This window comes from Nicrophorus vespilloides, unplaced genomic scaffold (genome assembly GCF_001412225.1).
Source record: "Nicrophorus vespilloides isolate i.1.1-1 unplaced genomic scaffold, Nicve_v1.0, whole genome shotgun sequence".
Classification (NCBI taxonomy): domain Eukaryota; kingdom Metazoa; phylum Arthropoda; class Insecta; order Coleoptera; family Silphidae; genus Nicrophorus; species Nicrophorus vespilloides.
In genome coordinates this window covers 277,529-294,178 of record NW_017100102.1, presented here as the reverse complement: position 1 = coordinate 294,178, position 16,650 = coordinate 277,529, and the positions used below count along the sequence as shown (strand labels likewise).

The 16,650-nt window shown below is 31.6% G+C and overlaps 1 protein-coding gene across 1 annotated transcript in view; it reads right to left on the bottom strand.

Annotated features, from left to right (window-relative positions):
• The window catches only part of LOC108568128 (max dimerization protein 1-like), a 181,175-nt gene that overhangs the window by 12,493 nt on the left and 152,032 nt on the right, over positions 1-16,650 (bottom strand). Inside the window, exons 4-5 of the mRNA XM_017929060.1 lie at positions 11,426-11,540; positions 549-774 (exon numbers count right to left, since the gene is read on the bottom strand). Coding sequence (XP_017784549.1) covers positions 549-774; positions 11,426-11,540 — 341 coding nt within the window. The remainder of the gene's footprint in view (positions 1-548; positions 775-11,425; positions 11,541-16,650) is intronic.

The window sequence follows — 16,650 nt, the reverse complement described above, 5'->3', positions numbered from 1 at the left end:
GAATCCTTTATAAAAAATATTTTATTTAGTCATATTTATGTAATTAACTCAATTCATAATTTAAAATAATAATAATAATTTGAAGTACGTAATTATTAAAAAGGAGTCAATTAAAAGTAGTTCGTTAAAATTTCACATAAAATACAAAATTTCTAATACGTTCAATGTTTAAATTTTAAAATAATAATTGATTTATTGATATACAGTGAACGTCTTAGATCCCAATATGAACTTTTAACTAATATAGTATATATTTTTTTGCATAATCATTTAAAAAAAGTATATTTCTAATAGTTTGAGGAAGGAATTCTAGAAAATACTATAACAGTTAAAAGTTTTTTTTGTAAATTTGATTTATATTTGTTTTGTTTAGAACAAAAACAATTAAATGAAAATACTGATACATTGATTTAATGCGAGAATATTGTCATTTAATATCATATTGTACGTACCATTTAAGTAATGTGCCATTGGTAATCTGTGGTACGCGTGATCGGAAATGGCAGTGTTGGGACTAGGAATTGAAGATGACGAGTAGCCGGACTCACCTGTCTCGGAGATGGGCGACGGCGCCGACGAGTGAGAGGCGGTCGAATGGTTACTGGATATCGTCGACGACGAACACTCAGAAACGGAGCGCCGTTTCGACATCGTCGCCGTGTGATGATGGTTACCATTCGACGAGAGCTGATCCAGCCTCCTTTTTAGGTATCTACGTTCTCTGTTTAGTTGATCTTTGTACGCCAAATTCTTTCTATCCCTCTCTTCTAAATTCTGTAACAAAAATAATTCAATGATAACAATGTTTCTCTAAAGACCCATAGTCTTGGGTTAAATTTTTTATTTTTTTTTATAAATATTTAAAGTACAGTGGAACCTCGCATTAACGAGTTTAATCCGTTCCAAAATTATTTACTCGTATACATATTCAAAAATACACATAATATGTGTACACAAGTTTTTAAATGATGTAGCAGGCACATCAAAATATATAAATCTACCACAAAAACCTCCTAAATACACTTATTCTGAATATTTTATACAATAAAATCACTTTTACATAACATATTTCTTCATATATGATAATTTACCGTGTTATTCGCAGCGGTACAATCGAATTTCTTTATTCCATGTAAAGGAATAATTTTTTTTTTCTAATTTTACCATACATTAAAATTTTCTCATCAGTCATTGTTCGTGACATTCTTGAATTTGTAATTATAAAATACTAATTAAAAAAATATAATTGAAATTACACTTTTGATTCCTTTATAATAATTCCTTTATTATAATTCCTATAAAAATTTGGTATTTCTTATGGGTTATTTTGTTTAGATGATGAACGGAAGATGAATCTGTTTTTAAGGAAGTACCAATTCAAGTTTCATTTGTTATAAATATTATAGTTTTATTTTCCAAATTGCAGTGATGATGTAATTTTAATAGTTAATGAACATTATCTTAAAAATATAGGCACATATGTTTTACATAATATTCATGTTGTAAATTCGTATTTTATTATTGTTAAAATAAGACATGTAAAATAGCAAGTTTGTATTCAATTACTATTTAAAATATTGTATCTATCTATGGTTATGGAAATATGTCGGAAATGTTGAACGTATAATTCGAGCGTTAAATATTTCTAGACGTTAGGCTTTAAAACATAGTTAGGAACATCAGCCGGAAAGAAAAAAACGAAAATTCTGGTCCCTAAATAGCGTGCGGTAACATGTGTTTGGCAATATTTTTTCATTGCGTTGAATATTTTTCAATGTGCTGGAAAGCTCCTTTGCGTGTGTGTAACACTTTGACAAGTGTAATCGATAGAGAGGGTGGCGCGCGGGAATCATTATAAAAACTCACACGGGGCCGTATCTGTAGCCGTTTATGAGAGGAGAGAGGAAAAAATGCGGCGGCTGTGCGGTCGAAGGGGGCCGCCGACCGCCCCCGCTCTTACCCCAAAAAACCTCCCGCCACCTCTGTAGATCGGGAACGGTGTGGGTTTTGTGCGTGCATGGTGATAGGGAGCGAAAGCTCTCTGTAAACGTCGAAACGTATCAACTTTATTAGCGCAATAAAGCGATTCCTTTGTCCATTCACGAGCACCAGAACCGCCGCAAAATTATATCGGCCCTTTTGTTACGCCACAACCGCCTACCCATAATTCATTTAAAACAATAACAATCCTATCTGCCTCAATTGAACTTGCATAAAAAAAGAAGTCGAATTGATCAATTAAACTAATCCTATGTGAAAGACATTCAATCCTCAATGAAAACAAATAAAATTTAATTGCGATGAATAATATTACCACGTACTTTTAATTGATGGCAAAGATTAAATATATTTATTTAAAATGTTTTTGTTTGCAAACATTATTGGTTGAACAAATATCTTTTTATGCAATTTATTTTTGTATGCATTTAGTTCTTCGATTAGTACTATTTCAAACCAATTACCTGCACTAAGAGAGGTAAATAGTTATGTAAATATATACATTATGTACATTAATTATAATTACATATTCATAATATAATTTCTTAAGACACAGAAAAAGTACATTCAATAGCCTTTTGTACGTGGAAGTATATATAAGATGTAATATTTTCATTTTAAAAAATATAAATCTTTTTAATGGAATTCTAATTAACATTATGGGTCGAGATTTAGATGTAGTCGGGATTTGGATACAGTCGAGATTTTGATACAGTTGGGATTTCGATATAGTTGAGATTTTGATATACGAAATTTTGAAACAGTCAGGATTATGGTTGCAAGGATTTTAATTGCCACCGTAACATTACATGTGATTTCACCTGCCATGACTGCCACCAATTAGATATTTGTAGATATATTGTAAACAGCAGAAAAATCTTTAATAAATTGGGTTGCTTGAAGTTACAAGTTATAATATAATATTTATATATGGAATTATTGAACAATTTTAAATTCTCAAGAACTTTTCTTATCCAAAACAAAAAAAAAATGTTTATATTTTATTACCATCTTTATTGAAAAATATATTTATTTTATTTATGATTTGTTTCAGAAACAACATAGATAAAAAATATTTGTATTATCTTATTTCGAATATTATATATGGCGTATTCAAATGAGATGTATAAATATAAATAAAAACGCAAACTGTCTGGGGGCTCAACGCCATTACTCATAATTATAGGGTGGTATATACATATTGTTTTGCAGGAGATTCAAAGTCCCTAACTAATGGTTCTTTGGTTCTTCCAGTCTCGTGTTTTCTCTCTGTGAACATTCTTCTTTCAACAACCCCGAGGAAAGAGTAACGGGGAGAGAGTAAGAGGCGAACACGACAGTATATATATAAACATACATACAGTTTACACAAAAAAAAAGTGAGTGCTCAGAGAAAAATAGAAACGGGTCTCCTATACCGAAGAACAATTCCGACATCTTAAATATTCCATGAATCCCAAAACAACTTTTACAAAAGAAATATTTTGTTTGGCAGCGAGAATATGAATTTTTATTCTTTCACGGCGGAAAGAGCCGTAGGCGTCGTACACTTTAGCGAATCGATTCTAAATTTTATCATTCTCGTATGTTGTTTTTCTTTCTGCACCCTCGTTTTTATTTTATATTTTCTTGTTTTATTTCATTGAACATTAAAACGACGGGAAAACGGATCCAGACCCAGGAACGAAAATAAACGGAAACCTTCTGGATAAATATTAAATGTTTAATCGGACGAAGAGAAAGTTTCTTATTCGTATTTTATTTTATAAATTGCTGCATTGAGTACAGTTTTAAAAATGTATAAGTTAGCTAAATCAATAATTATTTTATATGTTAGGTTAATTTAATAATTTTACAAAAATAATACTAATAATATTTTATAAAATATGTGGGGAAAAAGGAAAGTAGAGGTAGAACGGATACGCTTTGTTACAGTAACTAGTTTGAGTACTATGTAAAATCACATAAAGTTCGGTTCAAGAACCTACTGATCAATGTTTAATTGTCGTAACAAATATACAACTGTACAAATTTGGTGTATTTGAACTAGTTGTAATAGGTACATAGGTTTCAACAGTTAATATTGATTTTGAAAGACCAATAGATCACAGGTAAAGCTCGTTACAGACGGGATCAGTTTCCGGGGAGCAAGGAACAAAAAAGGCGTTTCCGTCACCACCGTCGCTATCTAAACTCTTTCGATGCATTGGTTGTTATGGAAAAAATCGGTGTCTGATCACCTTCCGATTCTCTGCCAAACTTAGGTGAAAAATAATATCACAAAAATGAAGATTGAAGATAATTAGATGTTAAAACCTTCATGTTAAACAGATTGATTTAGCGTTGTAATAGAAGAGTAGGAAGTACGTCTCCTAATTATCAGTGCTGCCATAAATTACAGCAGCAGTTTTTCGACTTAATCAAAAACTCATTTCTTGTGCAGCCCCCCTATTCTCTTTCGGGTGGCGAAGAAGGATGCGAAGGGCGCTCGACGGGCGGCGGCCGGTAATGAATTTCTTCGTCGTTCGTTCATGCTTTAAAGGGGGGCGGCGGCGTTTGGCGGGGGCCTTAACACGCCGACCGTTTCTTCGGTGCGCTACTTCCATATGGATTCTAGTTGCAGTCGATTCTTTTCTAACGCCGCACGCCTCGCCAATAAATATTGGTGATTTGCGTACGGGCGGATGAAAGTTAAATTTCCGGCCGAGCTCCGGGCACCGGAAGTCCACTCCTCTCTCGGCCATATCGATCGTTGACTCGCACACACATACACATATAGAGCCGGCGTAACGAGAAACTCATAAAAAAAATGTTTCCCGCTTTTGGTATACACGTATCTCCCTTGCTCCTATGTGTCCCACCGTATGCATGCATGTGCGACTTTTTTATGCCCGTTGTTTGCTGTTTGTCGTCAAACGTTGATTCTAATTACAGGATAAAAGGGGTCTGTTAGTCGCACAACAGATGACTGATTAGAGGGACGGGAGTGGGAATTTTTTTGGTAGTTAAAAAAAGAGATGTTGGAACGATTCTTTTTAATTTTTTCAGCAGTTTAATATCTTCCTCTACTAAAGCCTAATAGTAGACTCTGTATCTCATTAATCTTCAAAGAAGAGGTGAACTTCATATCATATTTAATTGTTTTATTAAAATATTTTAAAATATTTTTTGATCTTAAATGATCAACTGCCAATATTTAGTTTTTTATTTAATTTAAGATTTATTATATTTAATTAATTACGTTCTATTTTGGTTATTAGGCAAAAAGACCCTATTAACTTTTATGTTAATATATAATTTATGGAATTTATTCAAATTTAAAAACGGAAATATACAATGAATGTAGAGGAAGAAAGATTTGTAGACAGATTTATAAAAACATGCTCTTAAACTATCATCTATGATACTTAAAATGATAAAAGATCCTATTTAGAAGATGTAACCACTCTTACAATTAATATCGCCAATGAGATTGCGCTGCATGCGGGGCAGAAGTGATGCACTCTCGGAACTTTCGGAATGGTTTTTGAAGTTCAGCTTGGAATTGGTATTAGCCGAATCTGCGCTGCATGGCTCAGCGTGTAGTTTATATTACAAATTCCGAACTCTAATCAAGTGTAATTTAATTGCTTTCTGGAAGTGCATTTCGGCTATTAGTCCGATATCCGGCCGAGGGAAAAATAGGGGACATAAACATCCATTCTGAATAATAAACATAATTTACGGGTTAATAATTTAAGATTTAGATGCGATATTAAGAAACCTTGGCGCCGGGGATATCGGTCATAATTTATGCCGCATATGGAATTCCGCAAATGTTCCAGAAGCCAAATATTGCCATACGAAAAGTACATACATATATCTATGCATTTTCTCTTATACTCTCCCTACCTATCTCGTTCTTTATTTATCTCTATCTTTCTCAATCTCTCTTATTGTATATCCATGTTTCTCTCTCTCATATATATCTGAAGATTTAAATTATATCGCGACAGAAATGCACATGTGTCTGTGATTGTGTAAGGTTTGCATGCATTTCTCCAGCGAAGAGATGCAAGTCTGTAATATGCAAAGCTCACATAAAATATTCTGTTATTGTAAGGAACTTTTCATGGATACACTGCTTTAAAATTCAAACGCGCAATGCAAATATTTTCCTCGATATTTTTAATGCTGCAAAAACAATTTTCTTTATGCACTTTGTATACTATATTGCACTTCGCTTATCCGCAGGAAAAGCTCGATAAACATTCTTATAAATTGCCGAAACGCATACCGAAACTGATATTAAGCTTCTAAAGCTATTACATGTTCCGATGGTTTTCTCGTTTAAGCTCACTCCTATATCGCTAACCTTCGTGATTTCAATCCGGTTGCGGAATCCTAAACTTTCCGATCGAAATCAATAATGGAAACCTACAAAAAACAAATTGAAACTAATTCAGATAATTTAGAATATTTACGACTTTAAAAAATTATTGCTAGATCTGAAGAATTATTTCAATGTGAAAGAAGAATTCTAATTATTATAAAATAAATTAAAACATAAATATTATTTAGCAAAAATAGAAATGATATACAACTATTTTCGAATAGATTTATTAGATGTTAAGTGATTACAAAGATGTTTTGCAGTAGATATTGGTTCTATGTCCGACCATTTTATGTGTGAGAACGTTCGAAATTAAATTAACCAGAGAGGCTTGTGTATTGCTTGTTTTATAGAGCAGTCCTTTATATGGCATTAAGTCAGAAGCTCTAGCAATGCCCATAGACAAGATCGTGGATTTCCTACCCTTAAGATGAATAGACGGAATGATTACAATTCAGGATGTAGTTGATTAATCACTAGAGTTGAATTTATCCATTTATCCACAGGGATATCTATGATTACACTATATCTACACTAAGAATAACAGTTGCAAAAAATGTATCAAGTAGAATCCGATTTTGAAATGCAGTGTAGTATGTATGTATTCATACTGACAGGTCTTAATTATTGACTTATGTAGCCGAAACGCAAACACATTGTGGCGAGCGACCATAGGAAGATTTATGGATTTAGTTTGTAAAGTATGATGATTCGTCTTGTATTGGTAAAAAATGTCACATCTTTCTTACCGTTGGCGGGTTGATAATATAGACAGAAGCTTTAAATTTCGGAACTTCATAAAACTTAAACGAAAACAGCAATTTTTCGTAAGACAAACTGCTCTCAACAGGGCAGTTATGTCATTCCGGGCGATTTATCCGAGACCACTGGATGCAGACGGTGCAGGTCTATTTGTCAAGTCATACACGTACTTGAACTTAGTTTATTTCACATTTTAGTGCACCGGTATACATGTGAGAGGCGGCGTGGGCGGCGTCGCTTTCCGAAAAGGGTCCGTCTGGAGTAATCTCACGTACTTCGGCCCTGCGAGGGAAAGAGCAGGAAACCCAAGGATCCGAAAGTCATTTGGATCAATTAAACAATCATTACGAACCGAAATAATAAAACCGATAGGGATGAAAATAATGGAAAAAGAAAGAAGAAATACGAGGGAAAATTAAAAAAAAAAGAGGAACGTATATATTTGAAGATAGAGAGTCGAAAAAGGGGTTGGCTTTAATTAAGACTTTTCCTAAACCGTAATCCGGCATAAATTAGACTAATCCTTCCACCGAAAGCGTCGGGGTTTATATATTGAAATGTAAACGAGCGAGCCGAGTTTATAAGATTATGAATTATTAAATGTGTCCGCACGACTGCTTATTACAATGGCAGCTCTTGTCCTGAATGTCGTCTCCTTTTTGTTTCTTCCTTTTGCAGTTCCTCTCTCTTACGCGTCTACTTTGCATATGCATAACATTTCCAGGCAGTTTCTTTTCATAATAGTGTTTGCATGCTACTGCACTCAAAGAACTTACGATGCGTAGTTAACATTTTATACATGGCTGCATTTACACAGCTCAGAAATAGGGAAGTGGAGAAGGAGTAGACACTTTCTTATTCTTCTTGGATGTACCAACACTTAAAATTATATGAAGGATGAATTTTGACAGACAGATGATTTTCAATTTTAAGGCATTAATAAAATCAATATCAGAACAACCATTTATATACTTTTATATTTGTACCAAAAAAATAAGAAGTGCATAATTTCGTTCATTCAAGAAATATAAGTGGATAAAAAAAATGTACAGGGTGATTTGGATAATGGAGTTGACGATTTAAGATACGTGATGCTGCGAGGGATGTTTTTGTATGTCTTGTTCGTCTCCATTGCTCCACTGTGTGCGAGCACTTTTTTTTCGCTCATCGCGTTCGCTTATTCAGGGTGCGTTCAACATTTAAATGTCACATTCTTCGCAAGGACAATGCTCGTTTCGCTAAATTATCCATTTCGTCCCCCCACACCCGTAAAATGTCGACACGGGGGGAGCGAAATGATAATAAAAAAAATAATAAAAAAAGGTTAATTAGAGGGTCACCGAATATTCAAGTTCTCTTCTGCCATATCTCCCGTGGTTCCCTTTAGATACTTAAAATTCGACGTTGGCATTGTGCTTAACACATGTTTGACTTTCATAAAGAAAAAGTTAATTAAACTTTCGTCAATAAATGTACTTGTAAAATAAGTCTATTTAATTTAAAAGAAAATTATTTGTTAATGGAAAGTCAACAAAATAATAAGTTGCAGGGTCTCATGCATTGAAGAAAAAAATAATTTTACAAATTTTAAATAGTTTATTCGATATTTTTTGGATTTTTCATTATAACAAAAACAGTTTGTTTATTCTTTATATTTTTTAATTAATTATCTTGCATTTAGATTAATAATAATTGTATATCTTGTGAGAAGACAAGAAAATAAATCAACGTAAATGTAACATTTAATTATAAATTGAAGATAAACGATAAGGCATTTTACAAATCTCTCGCTTTGCACGTTTCCCCCTTTTCTTCTGCGACGTTTTGTTCTTCAGTGTTTTTCTTTTCCGTTCATGCATTTTAAAATGTACGTTTATATCCGCAGTAATTCTGATCTGTATCTTGATTAAAAACTAATTTGAAATTTAAAGTGGAATTGGAAGAGTCTCAGCGACTGGAAAAGTGGAGAGAAAAAAAGCGGAGGAAAAAAAAGAACATGGGAAAAGAATGAGCGGAAGGGGGAGAGTAAGAATGAATTAGAGAGCGTAATTGCTTAATTTGTTGGCTGTTCTATGCATATGGAGCAACGGGATGAAGTAGCCAAAACCACCCTGTTTCTCTCGTTCCATTTTATCCCTCCTGTCTCTTTCTATCAGGCGACATCCATATTGTCTTATTAAGCTGGAACGAAGCAGTGAGAGAAAGAGCGGAAGAATAAAAAGGATGGGGAAAGAAAAGAATAAAATAGACACTAACTTTTTATCGTTGCGAGTGGGAAGATATATGCAGTATAAATAAATGATCTCTATTTATCTCCGCCCGCAACTATCGTTTCTCCCCTAATATATTCTTCCTCTTGCTCCTTTACTCCTAGCCTTTCATTTGAACCTTTTCAACGTTTCACGCCGTGACTGTTTCTGGCTTACATTAATCAACTTTTAATTAAAACGATTTAAAAGTTCCAATGATATAATAAAAAAAATCAAACTACATTATTAGGTACTTATAACTGTATAATTTGGAAATTTCATTTAAAGCTGTATTGTAGATATTTGATTGAGTATTTCCCAAAAGTGATTTTCTTAAGTTAGATAATAAAAATATAAGTGTCAAGTAGATTTATCGGTAAAAAGTGTGTGTAAAATGCAAGCCTATCTTAGAATCGGTTCATAATTCTTTAAAGGACGAGTTGAGAATACTCTTTATATTTAAAGGTCCTTTTAAATCCTCTTATTTGTGTTGTACCAATGGAAATTACTGAGACGGTTATACAATTTTCTTTAACAATTTATTTAATTTCGATATTTATTATTTTTATTGATTTCCTTAACTTAATAACTAGTATGTTTGCAAATTATTATTTTATTCCGGTACATTTCCTTATATTATAGTAATTATATCCCAGAATTAGATTATAAAAATAAATTATTGAGAGAATTTATTTTCATAACAATTAAGTTAATATTTCTTTAACAAAACGTTAATTTTCAAATTGCTATTGTTCCGTTACATCTAGAAATGTAATAGAAAATTGATATACAAACTTACAATATTTAGATAGATATATAATAGGACATTTCAGTTGTAATGATAACAACGATAAATACCTATTCTCATTTTAATTTTGCTTTTGGATAACATTCAAAATCAATCGGAATTGAAATCCGAATGGAAATCCAAACCCCTGGAATCAATACCGAAAATTAAATTCTCCCGAACGCTCTCTATTTCGCTGTTTAATAGGTTCCGAATTGAACCGTAAATTTTGTAAATAAAATATCTTTTCCCCCATTATTCAACCATCTGGTCGGAACAGGAAAACGGCGCACAATAATTATTCCAATTCTAACTCATTCCACTGTGCAATTGTACACATTACGTAAACGTTTTCTATTTATGAAATGATATTATTATTGTTCGAGAGAAAAACGCATTTCGTAATGAATGAACGCATTGAAATGTCTGTACAATTAATTTTCGTTTATATAAATATGGAATTGACTTATTCTCGAAATTATATGTGTCTCGAAATACAATGTGTTATCAAAATAATAAATAAAAAGTACACAAAGTATCTTGCATACTTTTTTTTTGTTACATTTCAGATATTAAATAAAATATATTTGATAATACGCTTGAAAATTACTTACAAAATTAACATTATACATTTTATTTCGCCTTTCAAAATAAATTAAATAATTTGGTAAACTTCAAATTCCCGATTAATATATTTGTTTGTTTTGATATTCGTTATGTATGAAATAAAGATCCCAATTTTCGAATTCTCCTGTTTTACAAAATAGCAAAATTGGAATGTGTTATGACGTTTCTAACATTCAAAGAAATAATTTTTACTTTGCAATTTTTATATTCAGTTTTTATGTATTTATTTCCACTTTTACGAAAGGATTAAATATTTTGACATATAAACATTTTACAAATAATGAAATAATTCGTAAATTGGAAACCACCTAAAAAGAAACCACCTTTCTTATTGAAAAAAATAATTAACAATTAAACATATTATCGTATTTTTCGGATCATAAGACGTATTTTCTTTGTGGTGAGAAATTGACCAGGATTTGTTGCTTTAAAAAAATAATTCTAGAAATTGAATTTGATGTGCGTGCTATCATTCAAAAAATACGGTAGTTAGATACATTTTATATTAACAAAAATACTTAAATATTGAGTATTTCTATTAAGAAATTTACTTTTTGGATGATTAATAGATCAAAAGAAAGTGTAGGTAGAACATATGTGTGCACGAAATGAGTTCTATCTGAAACTTACCTTTATGAATCGTTTTGCTTTAGTGAGAAGACCTAGGGTTGTATGTCTAGAAGCTTCGGGTCCCAAGGGTACCATTTCCTTGAGCTTCTCTAGGCAGGTTCGCAGGTGTGCGCGTCTGCAACAACGAAACACACTTTACTTACAATTTCCATGTACTGTTTTCGTTGTTGTTACACCTTATGCAATCGTGCAGCATACAACATCTGTTTTCTCACCAAGAGCATGATACAAATGACATAAAATTAATAAAAAAAAACAACAAAAATAAACGAAATCGACAATATGCAATAAAAGGAATGAAGTCTTTTGAGTAATAAATTAGAAAGATAAGAACAGTTGTGCAGGACTCCATATGTTTAATACTGAGTATACAAATCGTAAGAAATGACAGAATTCTAATAATATTTTACAATCATGGTAATAATAATTTCTGTATTCATAAGCGAGGGTTAACATAAGAGTATACATTATGGTTATTATTAGAGGTTATCGTTAGAGCTACGTTTCGAGTTGTTCAGACCGGAGGAAATATAAACTCGGAGGTGTAAATAAAGGTAAACGAAAGACATAATAGGAGGCAACATTTCAATCGTGTGCTAGTGTTTAGTGGCCTAGAAGAGGCCATGGGGCATTTCGTAAAATGGTCTGCAAGTAAATGTGAATGTAGTGCATATGTTGCAGACTAGTTGCTAGAGTACAACATCGGAGCGGCGCAGGACAGGACAGCAGGTTAATAGTATTTATGTCTAGGATTAGATATGTAGAAACCATATTTATGTGACGTGTCCGAGCGTGGAACAAGGTTCTGGTTCTGCTGCTTCCTTTTGGAGAGCCAAGCCTAACGACAACCGGTCGCTCTACCGCGCCATCGATTGCTTCCTCGTCTGCTCTCCTCCCTTTCTGCTGATCCATGTATTATTTAGAAACAAAGACTAACAAATAAGTAAATCCACGTCACTCATATTCGCAGGATCCGTTTAAAATCAAAGGAGTTCCACACGAAGCTTATTTATTCATGAACGAAATGAAAAGAATATGAACAATCAATGCCCGTTGAATAACTGAGCGGCGGCACCAATTTCCAGAACTGAATTTAAATCCAATTTTGTTTGATGTTGCCTTTTTCATTTTACTCTTCTTTTCATCGCTCCATTATAACCAACATAATACGGGTTAACTCAGATAGAAAAAAAAACTACACAAAACGGGTAACAATGGCGCGCATGTATTTCCGTATGATTTTCGAGCCATTAAACGTTTGAATTATTCATAGCTCTTCCACAGTCATATAACCAACACATACACTAACGTAGTCAGTAACTAAAACTACCTGATTCATATATTTTCAACATATATAATGAATGATCTAAATTCAATTGTTTACCATAATGATTGCTGCCCTTCAAAGTATAACTAATCCTTAATTGATTTATTGTAAATATTACAGACTAGTTTTTACAATAATAATATATTTATAGTAGTAACATAGATGAATTACGAAGAGAAATATTGTTGGAGGTGTTGATAATTCAAATTTCAACGTAATCTTTCAAAGTATAACAAATCGGAACTTTACATTTATTTTTGAATATGTTAGATCTAATAATGGTTATAATAAATATAAATAAACTAGTGGTAACATGGATGTATTGCGCAGAGAAATATTGTTGGAGGTGTTGAGAATTCAAGTTTTCCCATTATAAAAATGTCGCGAAGTTTCTCCTCGGTAAATTATTCGGGTAGCCGGGCAAAAGCACTTCAACGAGCGTCCTATTTCCTGTTGTTTCAACTTTTTCCTGGGGCCCTTCTTCGCATTTAAGCGTGGAATAAGTATGAGCAACTTCAGATTTCTCATCGAGGACACAATTATTCTCTCTCTCTCCACTTTCGGTTTGTTTTCCAATTATTCTAAATTCAATTCAATTATTCAATAACACAATTATCTATCGTACGATTCCAGTCTACTCAAGTCGATTTACTTTTTATAAGCATTTTATATGTTCAAAAATAATAGTACTTATTTCTCTAAAATATATATATAACTAGAGAAATATATGTTATGTTATACTTCTTATAAATTCTATAAGACATTATACAAAAAAGCCTAAGTATGCTGCATAATTCTGAATATATTTAGCTATTATTTCTTGCGAGTGTGCCCTTACAGTGTACATGATTTATGTAATAACTTAAACACATGTTCTATCTCTTTTTGTTTTCAAATTATAAATAAAAAAATGTTTAGAATTGACAAACAAACAGGAACATGCCTCAAACTTTCTGAATGTTATATCTGTAAGTATATATATTTTTTTGTGTTCCTCTTCCTATACGGGTGGCCATAATACTGATTTATATATCGTTCTATATTGTATTTTATGAGCGATATGTTGTGTGTTTTTCACTACAATCGCCGCCATTCCGTGCATCCGTTTCCTATAAAACAATATTTTCAATTTATTTAAATGCCCATGTTCCGAATACCGTTATTGTGTCTACATGCTTTTTTATGACTCCATACTCAACATTAATCACTGGAAAACTCATTCCCGTCAACCAAATCACCAATTGCTATACATAAAACAATAACCAAAAATAGCTTTTATTTCATAAACTTAATCACGATATTTATCGCTAAAATCTTTAGCGACATAACATTATATGTAAACATATAATTGTTTATAAATCAAACTTTTATTTACTGATTTTTCGAAAAATTAAACTAAATAAATTTACTGATATTCGATAGATGTATCTCATTTTCCAATCTAATCTTAAAGTATAATCACATCTCTAATATTATTGTATTCAGTATCTTTTTCGCCTTATTATCCGGTAGTTGTACATTCGCAAAGTATTTCTTTTTATGCCTTCTACGATTGGAAACAACATCAATCTCTTTTCGTAACTGAAATTAGTTTCTTTTACGAATTTTATGTACATTATTGAAAAATAAGTTCCTCGTGTCCTTCAATATTGAATCGTAATCCTTTGCATTTAATATTATTTTAATTCTATATTTGTAGAACATATCATAGCATTAGTACTGTATACATATCCACATAATAATATTAATGTTATTGTCTTTTTCCACGAGATCCATCATAAATGTATAGAATATTAAAATTAAATATTCCTTCAATTAAATATTTAATCCCAATCACCCACCCGAGAACCAACTGTCATATTGTGGGTATTTTTATATACGAGTAAATATCCGGAAATTTTGGAACAGATTAAACTCGTTAAGCGAGGTTCCACTGTATATGGGATATTATGAACGTAAGAATAAACGCAAAAGAACCTTCCTCTTCGCTGGATAAAAACTAGCTTTTTATGCATGACGTTTACTCGATGAAGAACGAGAACTGCAAACGGAGGACAAGCAGCAGAGTTAGCATCCGTCCCCCCATGTACAATTAATTAGCGTCGTACATTGAGCGAGAACTAATGTCATGTTCACATTACGCGAACACTACGCTTTTGTCTGCACACTCCGTAATGCCATTGTACTTTGATTCATTGTACTCTGCACAATCAGCGATATCATGTTATTGATATTTTTTATTATTATTATATGTATATATCTATATATACGAGTACAAAGAGAATGAAACTAGGCGGAAATACTTACAATAGTAATTGCAACCGACGTCTATCGATCTCCTTTCCTTTCTTCCTTCCTATACAGCCATTCCTGGCTTCTTAACTATTTACGCTTCCGACACGGAAGGGAATATAGTAATTCTCCGAGACATTTTGTACAGTAACTAACAGGAGCAAAAAATAAATAAAATCTTGTTATATTTAATGATAATATCAACTATGTTATTTTAATTAGCTTCGGTATGCTTTATTAACATTTGTAAGCTTATTATTTGTGAGATGTCACCAATAAAAAAAGTATATAAGCTAAAATTTAATTTACATTAATAACAATAGTCTTTGAGCAACCTAAAATCACCATCCCGTTATTAATAATTCTTAAGAAATAAAATAATATTTTATAGTAATTTATTGTTATTGGCTTTTTTGTTTATTTTTATTTTGAATACATTTTGTTATAGTTTTATATAATATTCTTGAATTTTTTTAAGTTTTGTTTTTATGTAATTTTAATTTGATACATTTTTTAAATTTTGTATATATTAAATAAATAGAAAATAAGTCGTAAAAATCCTTTCTCTCTATTTTTTGTAATAATTCTAAAATTGGTTTTGTAGAAAAGTTGAGATTCGAAAACCGGTTTTTTGCAGTAAACAATAAATATTTTGGTCGTAAGATTTTTCCTTCATAACTGACTTACGTTTATAGTAATTTTTTTGATAAAAAAGGATAAAATACCTCTAATAATAAATGTATATATATTATTTCAGATAAGAAATAGATAAAAGAAGAAGACAAAATAATAAACGTGTTAATTTTGTGCGATTATTTTCTCTTCGTTCTTGATAACTCAATTTTATAAAAGTACACAAAATAACAACCAAATTGATATTTGTTTATTTTTCCGCAGCCGGCTGCATTCATAATGTAAAATTTATGCATTCCTCATTTCAATTTTAGCAACCACATCATCCCCGAGGAATGCGAGCGAATGGGATAAAATACCATGCAATGTACACTGTGCGCTAATACTATCTATCTATTTGCATTCCATGGGACTCCGGTCTATTTATTACTTCACAACATTTTCAAACAACAAAATGGATTACGAAATTTAATTTCATATATTAAAAACGCATTCGCGTAAAATACCAAATTCATTGTACCAAAAATCAATACCATAAATCATTTATTTATTTATTACGAATGTGTTTGCTTTTAAGCTCGTTGTATGAACATTTAATTAATTAAAAAAAAGTAGTATTTTTAAAAAGCTTTCCATTATTTGTAAAATATTCAATTTTATATTTTAGTATTATATTTTTAGTTATTTATATGAAATCCATTATTTATTTCTATTGTTTCAAAATATCTGTTAGTCAGATTTTTCCTCACATATTCACATATACGTTAGTATAATTTTCTGTGTTATAGTTATTTTGTCTTGAATTGTATTGATTGAAGAGCACAAAATGTATACTACGTCAAATTAATTTAACAATTAGGAACTTAATGTAAGAATAACTCGAACATTAAAAGTATTTACTAATATTATTTAATTTGCATATGAAAATGAATACACCGACAACTTCTCATATTTGCATACAATTAAACAAAAT